Source organism: Bos mutus, chromosome 12 (genome assembly GCF_027580195.1).
Source record: "Bos mutus isolate GX-2022 chromosome 12, NWIPB_WYAK_1.1, whole genome shotgun sequence".
Classification (NCBI taxonomy): Eukaryota; Metazoa; Chordata; class Mammalia; order Artiodactyla; family Bovidae; genus Bos; species Bos mutus.
In genome coordinates, this window is record NC_091628.1 from 34,102,631 (window position 1) to 34,116,025 (window position 13,395).

A 13,395-nucleotide genomic window follows, 5' to 3' on the forward strand; every position below is an offset into this window, starting at 1 on the left:
CTGTCTAAACCACAAGGGAAGCTCTGATTTTTTTTTTAATCAAATAAATTTTAAGAAATTACTGGCTCAACAGTAAAGAATCTGCCTGCAATGCAGGAGACATGGGTTTGATCCCTGGGTCTCAAAGATCCCCTGGAGAAGACAACGGCAACCCACTCCTCTGTTGTTGCCTGGGAAATCCCATGGACAGAGGAGTCTGGTGGGTGAGAGTCCATGGGATTGCAAAAAGTTGGACAGGACTCAGCAACGAAACAACAGCAACAAGAAATTACCAAGTCGTATTTTTTTGAAAAGTCTTGTTGTGAAGTTAATAAATTTGTTAAGACTCTTTAATTTTTTATGTGGTCAAAACAAAAAAAAAAATAGTTTTTTTTCCTTTTGCCTTAGTTTTTTGTTGTTGATGATCCTACTTATAATCTATTATTCGGGCTTTGTTCTATTCTAGTGATTGTTATGAAAGTTGATTTTCTTATGAACCGGCATTTGGGTCAACAAAACAGAGTTGAGTCCCAGTCCTCGTTGACCTTGGCAAGTCATTTCACACCCCAGTCTTAATGTTCTCATCTATCAGTAGGAAATATTACTATTGTCCACAGATGTGTGAGAACGATCTGGTACGCTGTAAGTGTGCAGTAAAGAGAAGCAGTCATAATTCTGGTGACAAGGTAATGATGAGTTGTGTTTGCAGCCAGAGTTCTGAGTTACTAACTCAACCTCAGTAACCAGCAGTTTAACTGTTGACAGGTCATTTACTCTAATGTTTACAGATAGCCCTAGGAGTTACCCAAGAGTCCATGTGTGACAGTGTTCTGTTTAAGTATTATCCAAATGTCAGTTAAATCCATCTAAAGGGCAGACACTCAGGTTATTGGGGGGAAAGAAAGGTAACTCAACTGAATGTTTTCTTTTGACTCTCTTGACCCCAAATTTCAGGCCTCATCAGAGATTTCCCAAAGTATGTCCTAGAAATGCCTAAACTTTCTGTTAAAAGGAAAGAAGAAAAGAAAAGCAATAGGTGCTGAGGGGTGCCTTGAGATTACTTTAGCCGCACCAGAAAACCTTGTCTGATCTCTTATTCTCTGGATAACCTCTGTCTGCGTCTGCTTTCCTAAAGTTTTCTCTCAATGAGGAATCAGAGAGAAAATACAAAGTCGTCTGGTCCTTGCTCAGTACCTTTGGAGTGGGTGATTATAGCGGAGCCCTTGGGAGGCTGGTTGAAGGGTGGGGATGGTGGAGCCCTGATGGTCGTGGACGGGGCCGGGTCTGGCTCTCTGCTGTCCCCATCCCATTTCAGGCTCTTGCCCGGGGTCACGGGCACTGGGTGTTTTTATTTGTGAATCAAGATGATTCTGTTCTTTTTGTCTGAAGACACTAACACTGTCCTGGCTGAAGTCTCTCCCTGCTGACTGCACTGTGAGAACATGTGGATGTCTGGATTTAGAACCAGGACAGCATGCCACCTGTAGGAGCCAATCCTGCAGATGTAGACGGCAGGCCCTTAGACCACAGGCCTGCAAGTCTGAGACAGGTGTCAGCTCCAGCAGCCTTGGCTGCTGTCTCAGCCTTATCGTTGCCCAGAATCAAGAGTTTTTTTTTCTTTTTAAAAAGAAAGAGAGTGTTCTTCCTGTCTCAGAAAAACATCATGAAGTGTTTCTTTTTTAATGTTTTTCCATCAAACTCTTGAAATTCTCATCTTTCTAACCTTTAAAACATTCTCAGTTCTAACACATGTATTTGTTCCAATCGTTCTAAAGTACAGAGTTTAAAAAGTTTTCAAAATACCATGCATCTAATGCCAAGTCTCAGAAACTGGATTTTAAAAAGAAAAGCATAGGGAACTATATTCAATACCCTATAATAAATGGTAATGGAAAAGAATATGAAAAAGAATATATTTATTTGTATGTGTATAACTAATCACTTTGCCATATGCCTGAGGCTAACACAACATTGTAAGTCAACTGTACATCTATAAAAAAATTTTTTTAAAAGAGAAGGAAAAGAAAGAATATTAAAAGTCAAGAGGAAGAGCGCAAAAGAGAAAACGTGAAGCAAACTACCACCAAGCCAAGTGCCTGGCCTGCATGCCGGTTCCTGTCTTGTGGATGAGGAATCTGAGGCTTGAAAACTTCAAGGCTGTGCTTCTTCTCGCTTAGCTAAGAGTGACTTACGTCATAAGACAGTGAAGCCGGCGATCAGAGCAGATCAGATCAGACAGACCCCAAAGCCCACGCTGCTCCATTCCACTCACTGTCTCCCAGGTGCTATGCCTTTCCAGCATGGAACACAAAAGTTATTTTGTTTATGTGCACAGAAGTTCACCCGTGTGTCAGTTTTTAAGGCCACGCCTAATAATTGCATTTTATTAAAACAAAGACAAAAGTGAAGTTCATCCATTTTCTGTTCTGCTCTTGTTATGTTTGAAATGTGTCCCAGGCCTTGAAGGATGAAAACCCCACGTGGCTGTTCACAGAAGATGGGACAGGCCTCGGTTGTCACGTTGAGATGGCACCTTGTCTTTTAAAGGAGAATTTTGGATCTGTTACTGAATTAGCCTAAAAGTTGTAGTCGGAGCCCAGGAGGACCAGTGTCTTTGGCGTGTGTTTGGAGCGGGGTGGCGTTCATAAGCATTGAGAGTGCATCTCCTGTCCATTAGGGTAGGCAGGCCCTCAGCGCCTCCGGTGGAAAAGCAGCAGCTTTGAAGACCCATGGCTTGTCCTCTGCCTTCGGTTCCCACTGCTCCCTGTTGTCACCTGCGCTGTTCCCTGTGTGTTGGAGTGACGGGCCTGACCTCTGTGCTCAGGAGTCTGGCTGCTGAGCAGTGTTTCAGGAAGACCTGCGTGGGGCCTGCCTTGCCCTCTGCCAGCAGGCAGCTGACCAAAACGGGGTCTATGGTGGGTTGTGTGACTGTGTGGGCTAGAAAACATTATGTGTTGTGTTGTGTTGAGGGTCTCTGTTCTTTTGCTTCTCTAACTATGGCCTGTAAGATTAGTGCTGATGTCTGTCCATTCAGAATACAGGGACCCCTCTAGACACTCCATTATTTATGCTAATAGCCAAGGGTACTGTGGGTCTGAGTTGTTGTTTAGTCGCTCAGTCGTGTCCGACTCTTTGCGACCCCATGGACTGTAGCCTGCTAGGCTCCTCTGTCCATGGGATTCTCCAGGCAGGAATACTGGAGTGGGTTGCCATGCCCTCCTTCAGGAGATCCTCCCACCCCAGGATTGAACGTGGTTCTCCTGGGTCTCCTGCACTGGCAGGAGGATTCTTTACTGCTGAGCCACAAGGAAGCCTGTGAGTCTGAGTAACTCATAGTAGGTGAAGCTGATCACTTCCTGCTCAGAAATCACCCCCATCCCAGCTTTAGGGCATCAGCAGCGAGGGCAGCGACTAGGTGGACTCAGAGCCCTTGCTGTGTTGCTCGTAACTCTGGGTGCTCAGCGGAGGTCTGGGCTGGGGCTCAGTCCAGCGGGGGCAGGAGCCACCTCGGTTCTGACATGTCCCAGGCTCCAGCTCACTCTCTGAAGCTGGCGGTAGTGCTGGTCGGGGCACAGCATGCCTGTCCTTGGCCTCCTACCACCCTGTGGCTGTCCTGCAGGTCTTGGTGGTGGGGTGGTACCCAATCCTGGGGCACGGGAGGTTCTAGAATATTCCCAGGTTAAGGGAGTCTCTGCGCCATGCAGGGAGCTGCAGCTTTGGTGAAGCAGCAGCTGGGAATGTCGGTTGCTGAGCAGATGGCCAATGCTGGTGACCTTTCTGCCCCAAATCCTAAGGCGGCCGTGTAAGAAGACCTGAACCATTTTGTACTTAAGGAGATTCCAGTAACTCGGAGCTAAGTGCAGCCTTAACGACCACCTGGTCATCTCAAGAGCCGGTCCTGGAGGGTAAAGGGATGAGTGTTGGTTTAGTCAGAGGGACCACCACTAACTTACCCCCTCCTTTTCCAGACGTGTGGGTGTAACTGTGTGTGGGTCTTAGGGCCACTCTGCTAAAAATAGCCTTAGTTCCTTATATATCTGTAGAGTAAACGTGATCATAACATCCTGTGTGCTCCCAACGTTTATTTTATCCTCTCTGACTTCCAAATATTTGATATTAATGTACAGTTGGGGTTTTTCTGCTCTCCAGTGGGACTCGATCCTTTTCTTAATTCTTCTACCAGTAGTCAAGGTTGGTGACATCCTAGTCCCTACCCTGTAGCAGCATCTTATCCAAGGAGAATAGACTATTCCCAGGGGTGGGGGTTGGGGGTAGAGCACGGAGGAGATCAAGACTTCCTTCAGCTTTGGTCTGAAGGTCTTTGTTGCAATATTCTTATTGATCTGGTTAATATAGGCTCTAATCACTAAAGAATTTTTTAAATCTTAAAGTCAAACTGCCTCTGTAGGTTCTTCCAAAAATATCTTAGAAGTGTTGTTGGTTCATCTTCCTTTGAGGAAATGCCTCATTTAAATACAGTTTTTGTTTGTTTATTTACTTTTTTTCCTCCTATTTATCTTTATGTTTGTTTTGAGTGTGTGCTCAGTACAGTAAGTTTACTCAGCGAATGCCTTTGGTTTACAATCCTAAGATCCCAAGGACCTTACTCTCCCTGACCCCATCTCTCGATTTAGAAAAAGTCCTTGGGAAAGAAGCTGCCCAGGGAGAGTGAAAGTGAGCTGTGGACCCGAGTTAAGACAGTGCCAAGGAAATGCGGCCAAGAGAGGTTTTTTATTTTTTTTTGAAAACTTGGAATTTTAACAACAACAACAAAAAAAAAAAACATTATTTTTTTTAAGAAAATGAAAGCACTCTGGATTTCCTTTGCCCCCTGCTGGATTTCAGTCTCGCTTAGAAAGTGTGTTCATCAGAATGAGTTCCCGCATTTCCCTGCTTTGTGTCTCAGCATTCAGCATTTCACTTCTTCATTAAAACCAGGTCCACCCTTGCGTTCCATAGGCTTCACTCATTTCTGAATTAACACTTCTCAGACCTGAATCAGGCTATGAATCCACGGGCCAGGATGGGGCCCCAAGGGTTCACTTCCCACCAGCTCCCCGGTCACACTGTGCTGCTTGCTGGTCCCTGGACCACAGCCTTTGGGGTGGTAGTACATGTTACTGTGAAAAGAGGGGTTTGTGGCCTTATGGGACATTCTGTGTTAAACAAGGTGACACAGGTGTTGGAATCTGGACTTGAAGCCTATGGGAAGCAACCTTGCCTCATAGACAGTGAGCTGCGCTCAGAAGCAACCTCGAGGAGTCTTCTGAGTTCCTCCTGCAATGAAGCACTGCCTTAATTAAGGACACATACGCTCCTAGTGAATGACTGTCTTTTCATCGTTTTTAAAAATTTGACTCTTTTAATTCATTTTTAAAAAAATATTTGCAAGGGGGGACTTCCCTAGGGGTCCAGTGGCTAAGACTCCAAGCTCCCAATACAGGGGGCTGGGGTTCAATCCCTGGTCAGGGAACCAAATCCCACATATAGACCAGACCTGGCACAGACAAATTAAAAAAATATTAAAATATATATATATTTGCACGGGATAGATTTGAAACCAGTCTCGTTTTGTAAGTGTAGTGTATGTGCGTGTATGTGTATGTTCACATGTGTGCGAGTTTTGCCTCTTTGTAGTTTATTGAAGCCTTAGCTGGATTTAACAGTGGGATGCCCTGAGTCAGTAGAAACAGCCACAGATAATTAAGGATAAGAAAAGCCTCCGGGGAAGCACGTGGTCGGGGTGGGTGTCTTAGCTGACGTTGCAGCTCTGCCCATTGACCCCGCGTGCTGTGAAGTCTGGGAACCAGCCAGTGATTACGGACTCGGGTTGTGAGACCAGCTGCGGTCCTGTTTGTTAATCCCCACACGTTCTCAAGAACGTGGGAGCATTGTGGGAGGCTGGCTGTCCCCACTGTATAGACCAGACACGAGCCCCTGAAGGTCTGAGCTGGTGGAGTGAGACGAGGGGTCTGTCACCCCAGAGCCTGCACACATGGACTCAGTTTTCAGCCATTTATTGGGGGACGACCACGTGATCACTACTCTGCGTGTGTTGTCTCCTTGCTCCTGAAGGAAAAAGTTAGTGTTTTCTTATCCTGAGGAAATGGAAGGAAGCTGTTTGTTAGTAGGTGTCGTTTCACAATAGGACTTGCTCACTGTAGACAACTGGGAAAAAGCAAAAGTGAGAGAGGAGATAAGTTAGTCGTCCAGAGAGAGCCTCTTCAAAGAAAGAACAATTTTCTGCACCATAGAGAACAGATAATTTATGCAGTAAAAGACGTGCATGTGCTTTTTATATAGAAGGCACACATATTCACACATGCACATTTTTTAAACAAAATCTCTCTTCAAGTGAGTTCACAGATTTGCAGTTAATATAAATGTGATGTCAAAGCTGAAGCTTTCGGCACACCAGAGCATGGAATCCCAGCTACAGTTTGAACCTAGTGACCTCTGTGCTTCTTCCTCCGTGAAATAGGTTTTTTTTTTTTTTTTCTGAGCCCTTTTATTTCTTTTTTATTTGGAGTGTTGTTGGTTCACAATGTTGTGTTAATTCTGCTGTACAGGAAAGTGACTCAGTTGTACGTTTACTGTATACATTTTTTCATACTCTTCCATTGTGGTCTGCCACAGGGTGCTGAATGTAGCTCCCCGTGCTCTGCAGTGGGACTTGCCGTCTAGCTGTCCTGTGTGTGATAGCTCACATCTTGCAAACTCTCTGGGGGGTCAGGCTTCTGGGTTATAATGAAAAGCAGCAGGCGTCTTGCCTTGCTGTCACTGGCATGGGAGGCTCCGGGGGCTCCTGATAGGTTTCTGGCCGGCCGTCTGGCCTGCGTTTAGACTTCCCTCCCCGCCGTCCTGTCTGGGCTGCAAGCTCAGCCGCCCGCGGGTGCTGTGAGCTGTGAGGCTCTCTGGCCAGGCGGGCAGAGGCGTCAGCAGTGAATAAGCGCTTTCTGCGTTTCCGCAGCCAGAGCCTGTGTGATCCTCTGCGATGCTCAGTCACCCCACAGCCCCGCTTTGAACGCGGCTGTTTCCCAAACACGAGGATGGTGGCAAGGGGGGAAATGGCAAGATTCTGGAGTCTGGAGAGCCTTCACACAGGTATGTGTGCAGACTGACTTTGTTGCTGAGTCCTCTCTCTGTTCTCGCAAGTTGCAGGGCTCTGTCTGCTGCCTCTTGTTAGGTTGTGCGTGTCTGTGTGTCTGTGTCTGTGTGTGTGAGCGAGTCTTTTGTCTGGACCTGGGGTCCTGAGGGCAGTTGTAGCTGTTGTTGTTCTTCAGTCACTCAGTGGTGTCTGACTTTTTGTGACCCCATGGACTGCAGCACGCCAGGCTTCCCTTTCCTTCACTATCTCCCAGAGTTTGCTCAAACTCATTTCAAAAGTTCTAGCTGTGGACACAGTAAATCAGAGGCTGGTTTGAGTTATGCAGCCATTGGTATGAAATAGGAAATAGCAAGAGTCAAGCGTGGATTGTTCTTTATGATTTATGGATCTGGTTCTTGTTGTGCTAGGCTTTGCTTCTGTTACATGAAACTTGTTTATTCAGGGGATTGTTGTTGGGGTCCATAACTGTGTTCCTTGCTAATCTGGGGTGTGTGAGGTTTAACAGTATGAATTGATTTTGGAAAAATAGTCAACTGTTTCCAAAAAGTGTTACTACCCAGGACTTGGTTATTATTTGGGGCTGTATTCCATCTTTGCTTTTCAGTGTTTGCGAGTGTTGGCACTAGACTAGTTCCTAGGTGAACTAGAAAGGTGGTTCTCTCCCACTGGGAGGTTATCACCTGGAACCCATGTATTCTTTTTAAAGGACTAAATGCTTCATGGAAAGCATTGTGGCTGACTGCTGCACATCATGCAATGGGATGCTTAAAAAAGAAAAGAGTCCCATCTCAGTTTTTGTCTTAAATGAATTCCAGTCGCTCACCCTGGAATGAATGGGAATTACAGGTGAGAGCTGGAGGGCAGCGTGGGCCTCCCTGCAGTGCACTGAGTACTCTGTGCTTCTTGCTGGCCTTCCCTGTTTTGACTGGCTCCCTGTGCTGGCTGAGCACAGAAAGGGGTGCGGTGAGGGCTTCACTGACGCAAATTCAGAATAAAAAAAACACAAGTGGCTCAGTGGTTTCTGCGTTCAGGGCTCAGGCCTGCCTGCCGAGTGGCTGTGCCTGTCACTGAGTGGCTGGTGACCCCAGGTCCTACGTGGAGGACAGCTGGCTGCCTGCCGGCCTCCTGGGCTGGGGGTGCGCCTGTGTTTACCCCAGGGCAGCCGGCCGATGGAGCCCGCCCCCCGCATTCCTCCACCCCGGGCGGGCACAGGGCCCGGTCCTCCCTCCCACGTGTGTGTGTGGAGGCCAAGAGAAGCCGGGTTCAGCGCCTGTACTGAGCCCGATACTCTGGGAGGCACAGCCGGCCAGGCCTCCTGCGAGGGGTCTGCGCCCTCCCTCCCCAAGTGCCCTCGGGCTCCAGGCTCCAGCCCTGCCTGCCTTTGAGCCTGGCTGCCAAGAGAAGGAAGGCGTGGGCTCTGCTGGGGTCATCTCTGTTCCTGATGGTTCTGTGTGTTCCCAGCACTGTCTCTCATGTACCCGCTGTGCTAAGTGTGTATGTGTGTAAACGTGATGGAAACGACCGCAGATGCAACAGCGGAGAATCAAGTGGAGAGCTTGCTTACTGGGGGGATTCTGTCTCAGATGAGAGCCCCGAGTGGGCAGGGGACCCTGAGGGACAGCCTGGCGGCCCTCCAGAAAAAGATCTGGCAGGAGCAGGTGGGGAGGGTGGGTGGTCAGCAGTCCTGCCCTGTGGCTGTGGTCAGCGAGGCCGAGGCCCCGGGCAGGTGCCCAGCAGGCTTGCTTTGGAGCCAGACAGACCAGGCCTTGAATTCCAGCCCCAGGACTGGGGAGCAGTTCCTTCACCTCTTGGAGCCATAGTTTGCTCTTGTGTTGACAGACAGTTATGGTTCCAGGACGCTTCCAGTGTGGGGCCTGGTACACATGGAGTTTATCCCGGGGATGTGGTGAAAGCAGCCGGGTTCCTTCCCAGGGTGGTGCAGCCCGCCTGCGAGGCACTGCCAGGAGCTGAGAGGGGTGCAGTGGGCACGAGCTGCCGGGGCGCCCAGTGGAAGAGCGGGGCGCGGGCAGAGGCCCGGGCAGCCACCATCAGAGCTGAGCTGGAGGAGTAGTAGCAGCTTGCTGAGGGGGGGCAGATACTAAGGGATCAGCCCAGGGGAGAACCCAGGGCCTAAACCCAGGCCTGCACCGGGGGCTGAGACTGTCCCGCCTCTGGGCCCCCAAGAGCACAGAAGCCCAACCCCAGCCCCATCTCAGGACTCTGAGGGCCCCTCCACGGGGTACAGAGCATGGAGGATGCACAGGGCATGGCTTGCCTTTAAATTGAGAAGTAAAAATACTCGCACGTGGTTTGAGCCAAAGCTTTCTAAACAAACCTTTATAGGAACAGGCCACCTGGGGGTTTGGTATCAGTTCAGTTCAGCCACTTAGTCGTGTCCGACTCTTTGCAACCCCATGGACTGCAGCACGCCAGGCTTCCCTGTCCATCACCAACTCCTAACTCATCAGAGTCTTTTCTAAGGAGTCAGTTCTGAGGGGGGACTGGTATAAATGGGGAGGTTCTGGGGGCTTTGGTATAAATGAAGCTCTATCTTGGTGTGACCCTTGTCACTGCTCAGGCATCAAGGGTAGCAAGGCCCCAAGTCTAATCCAGACGTGAAGTTCTGTCCTGGGAGGGGCATTTCCAGGAGACCCATGGGCATCATGAAGGATTATCAGTGGAGGGCAGCGCGTCCAAGTCAATTTCCCTTTTTGACTGTATTGTCATCGACGTGTTTAGAAGACTCACAGAGCACTGCCCTGTGTGTGGAATGGTTTGAAAGTCTAGGTAAGGCATAAGGGGACCATCCTGATGGTGTCAGGTTGAGCCCTGAACAGGAAGGGTGTCTCCTGTAACTAGGTGTGAGCTGACACTGACCACCACGGGCTTCCTGGTCCCTCAAGGTCAGCGCTGGGGCAGGAGGGGTGGATATGAGAGACTCAGAACAGCTCAGGAGGGTGTTACAGTGAAGCTGCTGAAATATAAGGACAGTGTAAATACGGTGAGCATTTTAAAGTGAGTAAATCTAATAGGCTTCTAGGACGTGAGAGGCAGAGACTGTTCCTGCCACCTGGGGCTTGGCCAGTGGCGGCGGTGCAGCGGGGAATGTAGGCAGGAGCACGAAATCCCAACCTCACCCCTCACCAGGGAGTGAGAGCTCGGTGCCCGGAAGGAGGAGGGGGAGCTTATGGGCTTTCTGGGTGGGGCGTCGCTCCAGGTGGAGTGGTCAGCGTGGACTGAAGGACTGTGTCCTTTTTTGCTGAAAGCAAGGAACACTCGCTGGCACACAGTGGCTGAAGCCGAGGCATTGAAGCAGCCAGATCCGAACCCACTGCCCTCCAGCTTGTCTTGCTGTGGAGACGAGTCTCACAGCACGCCTCCCAGGGCAGGTCCCTGCACTGGGGTTGAGGAAGTCGAGCTTGGGCGCCCATGGTTCTAGAATGCAGCCAGGTGTCAGAATCGCTTGGAAAGAGAGCTCTGGAAAGAGATTCTTGGCAAACACCCCCTCCTGCTCCTCCCCCTGCCCCTGCCCCCTGGAGGACCTGGCTCTCTGGCCCAGTGCCAGAGTCTGTTTTTCTGAACCTTCCCCACCCTCACCCCCACCCCAAGCCCAGGATGGGAAGCCATGGACCCTGGGTGTTTGGGGACCACTGAGGGGGAGTGGCCCTGAGGTCAGGGGGAGGGTGGTTCTGACATCGAGACCCCCTGTGTCCATGCTTGCACCCTCTCTGGCATCTCATGACTCAGGGGCCGCCCTGGGTGCAGGGACGTGGCCGGTGGTCCAGCCCCCTGCAGCAACAGCACCCTGTCAAGTCCACCCTGGGCTCTGAGCACAGGCTACCTGCCCACCCGCCCAGGTTTGCTGTTTTGCTCTTCAGATGGGAAAGATGGGAAATGAGAACAGTTTATCTCCAACCTGAGGAAGCCTGAGGGGTCAGCAGGTTTCCTAAAATGTGTATTTTTAATGGATTATTCCAAGTGCAGGAATTTTCCTGAAGTGACCTGTGTTTTAGTGGGAATGCTGAGTGTCCACACCTGTGTGGCCCGCATGGCAGGTGCCCAGTTATGACTCCCACTGTGTCAGCTGTTACCTTCCTCTCGCCTGTCACCTGCCCTCCCCAACCCCGTGTGACAGGTAAGAGAAAGGCAGTCTCAGGGAAGCTCGGGCCAGGGCCTGGCTGGGACCCCAGCAAGCTCTTGTGCTTTTGAAATTCTGTCACTCTGAGCAAAAGCCCTTAAATCTGCAAAATTAGGCCATATGGGAAAAACTCCCCCTGGGACAGGGACTGGGGGCCTGTGTGCTGTAAGGGGGACTTGGGGTCCTGTGGGAGGGCCTTGTCCTTGGTGCGTATTACAGTCCAAGGTTCTCCATCAGTGGTGGTATTGACATGTCCTGTCCTGAAAACTCGCCTGGAGGGCCCGTTGCCAGGTTTTGTTCCTCACAGACGTGAAATCCAGGTCCAGACAGAAGTTGTCACCCTCCCGAGGGGAGTGGACACTGCTCTTTGCTGGCGTTTGTTTATAAGCTCACATGGTCTCTACCAAGTTTGCAGCAGTCCTGACTATGAAGGCACGTCCACTTGGGCCACAGTGGTCTCTCCTGGATGTTCCTGAAGCTGAGCTGGGCCAGGGCTGGAAGGGTGGATGGGGTTTCCTCAGATCGGTGCATGCAGGAAGCAAGCAGAGCCTGGGGGAGGCAAGAATTCAGGTCTGAATCTTAGGATGAGACTGTGTGAGGGGTGGGCAGGTGAGGGGGGAGGTGGTCCGCCTGGTGCAGCCCCTAGAGTCCTAGGATGCGTGCCTTTCCAGGGGACGTTGACGTGACAATTAAGCAAGCATGGGTAGTTCACATTACACACGTGTAGAGTGTCTGCACACAATTGCTGCACTGTCCCAGAGTTGTCCCTGCAGGTGTGTGTGCCGTCATGAGTGTGCAGGTCTTTTAGACCTGAAGGACGTCCCCTGTGGGTGTGGCTGCAGCTGTGAGGGCGCAGTGGACAGAGGAGCGAGCATGTCCCCTCTCAGATTCCTCTGTCTTAGGGGTCGAGGTTTCCGTTTCAGTTTGCAACAGTCTTTGCTCACCATTCACAAGATCCTTTTCAAACATAGCTTTCGCACACCTACTTATTCAACAACCCTGAACATTCATTGGAAGGACTGATGCTGAAGCTGAAGCTCCAATGCTTTGGTCACCTGATGCAGAGAGCAGACTCTCTGGAAAGACCCTGATGCTGGGAAAAATTGAAGACAGGAGGAGAAGGGGATGACAGATGATGAGATGGTTAAGATGGCATCATCGACTCAATGGACACAAGTTTGAGCAAACTCAGGGAGATGGTGAAGACAGGGAAACCTGGCATGCTGCAGTCTGTGGGGTCGCAGACGGTTGGACATGACTGAGCGACTGAACGAGAATAACTTATTCAATAAAAGAAATGATGCTGCTGGCGAGGACCTGGAGACTTGGAAGCCCAAGTGCTCCTGGTGGGACATAGAGCAGCATGGCCACTGTGGGGAACAGCGTGCAGGGACCTCAGAAAGCTAAGTAGAATTTCCACACGACCTGGTCATCCCACCTCTGGACACACATCCAGGAGAATCCAGAGCAGGACTTGGAGGAGGTGTTCGCACAGCCATGTTCAAGAGGTGGGAGCGCCCCAAATGCACCTGGACGTTTGGATGGATGAAGAAAGCTCGGTATCAGGTGCAGTGGAAGGAAATCGGATACAGGCAACTACATGGGTGAACCTTGAGGACATTGTGCTGAAGGGAACAAATCCGCTACAAAATCACTGTGGGACTCCACTCAGTGAAGAGTGTAAAGTGTTCAGAGCCCAGAAACAAGGTGGAAGGCTCGTTGCCAGGAAACGGGGGTGTCAGTCTTCAGTGGGGCCAGAGTGTCAGTTTTGCAAGATGAGAAAGTTCTGGGGTTGGTCGCACAACCACGGAACGTAGTCAACGCTGCTGAAGTGTACACTTACACATGGCCGGGATGGCCCATTCTACGTGTATTTTACCACTAAAGGAAGGAAAGAAGGAAGCTAATTAATTAAGGTTCCTCTTTCATTATTAGAATGTATTAATCTGTCCTCATTTTGCGGAAGTGCATTTTGAGAGTCAGTAGTAGGTCCACATCATGCAAAACAGCCCTAAATAAAGTCACCGCTGAAAACCAGACAAGAAAGAGTGACACATAATAACTTCCAGAAAAGGCCCCGTGTGAACCTGGGTCTGCAGGTGACACACAGGCCTCGGTGAGAAGGCGACACTGGTGAGCGGGCAGGCTTGGGGAGGCCTGCCCAGCGGGG

The 13,395-nt window shown here is 50.1% G+C and overlaps 1 protein-coding gene across 5 annotated transcripts in view; it reads left to right on the forward strand.

The window, feature by feature from the left end:
• The window catches only part of SPATA13 (spermatogenesis associated 13), a 233,486-nt gene that overhangs the window by 201,416 nt on the left and 18,675 nt on the right, over window positions 1-13,395 (forward strand). Inside the window, exon 1 of one of the 5 annotated variants that reach the window (XM_070380513.1) lies at window positions 6,817-7,083. The exons of the other annotated variants lie outside the window; for them this stretch is intronic. Coding sequence (XP_070236614.1) covers window positions 7,029-7,083 — 55 coding nt within the window. The 5' untranslated portion in view covers window positions 6,817-7,028. Of the gene's footprint in view, window positions 1-6,816; window positions 7,084-13,395 lie in introns of those variants that run through there. 5 annotated transcript variants of the gene reach the window in all.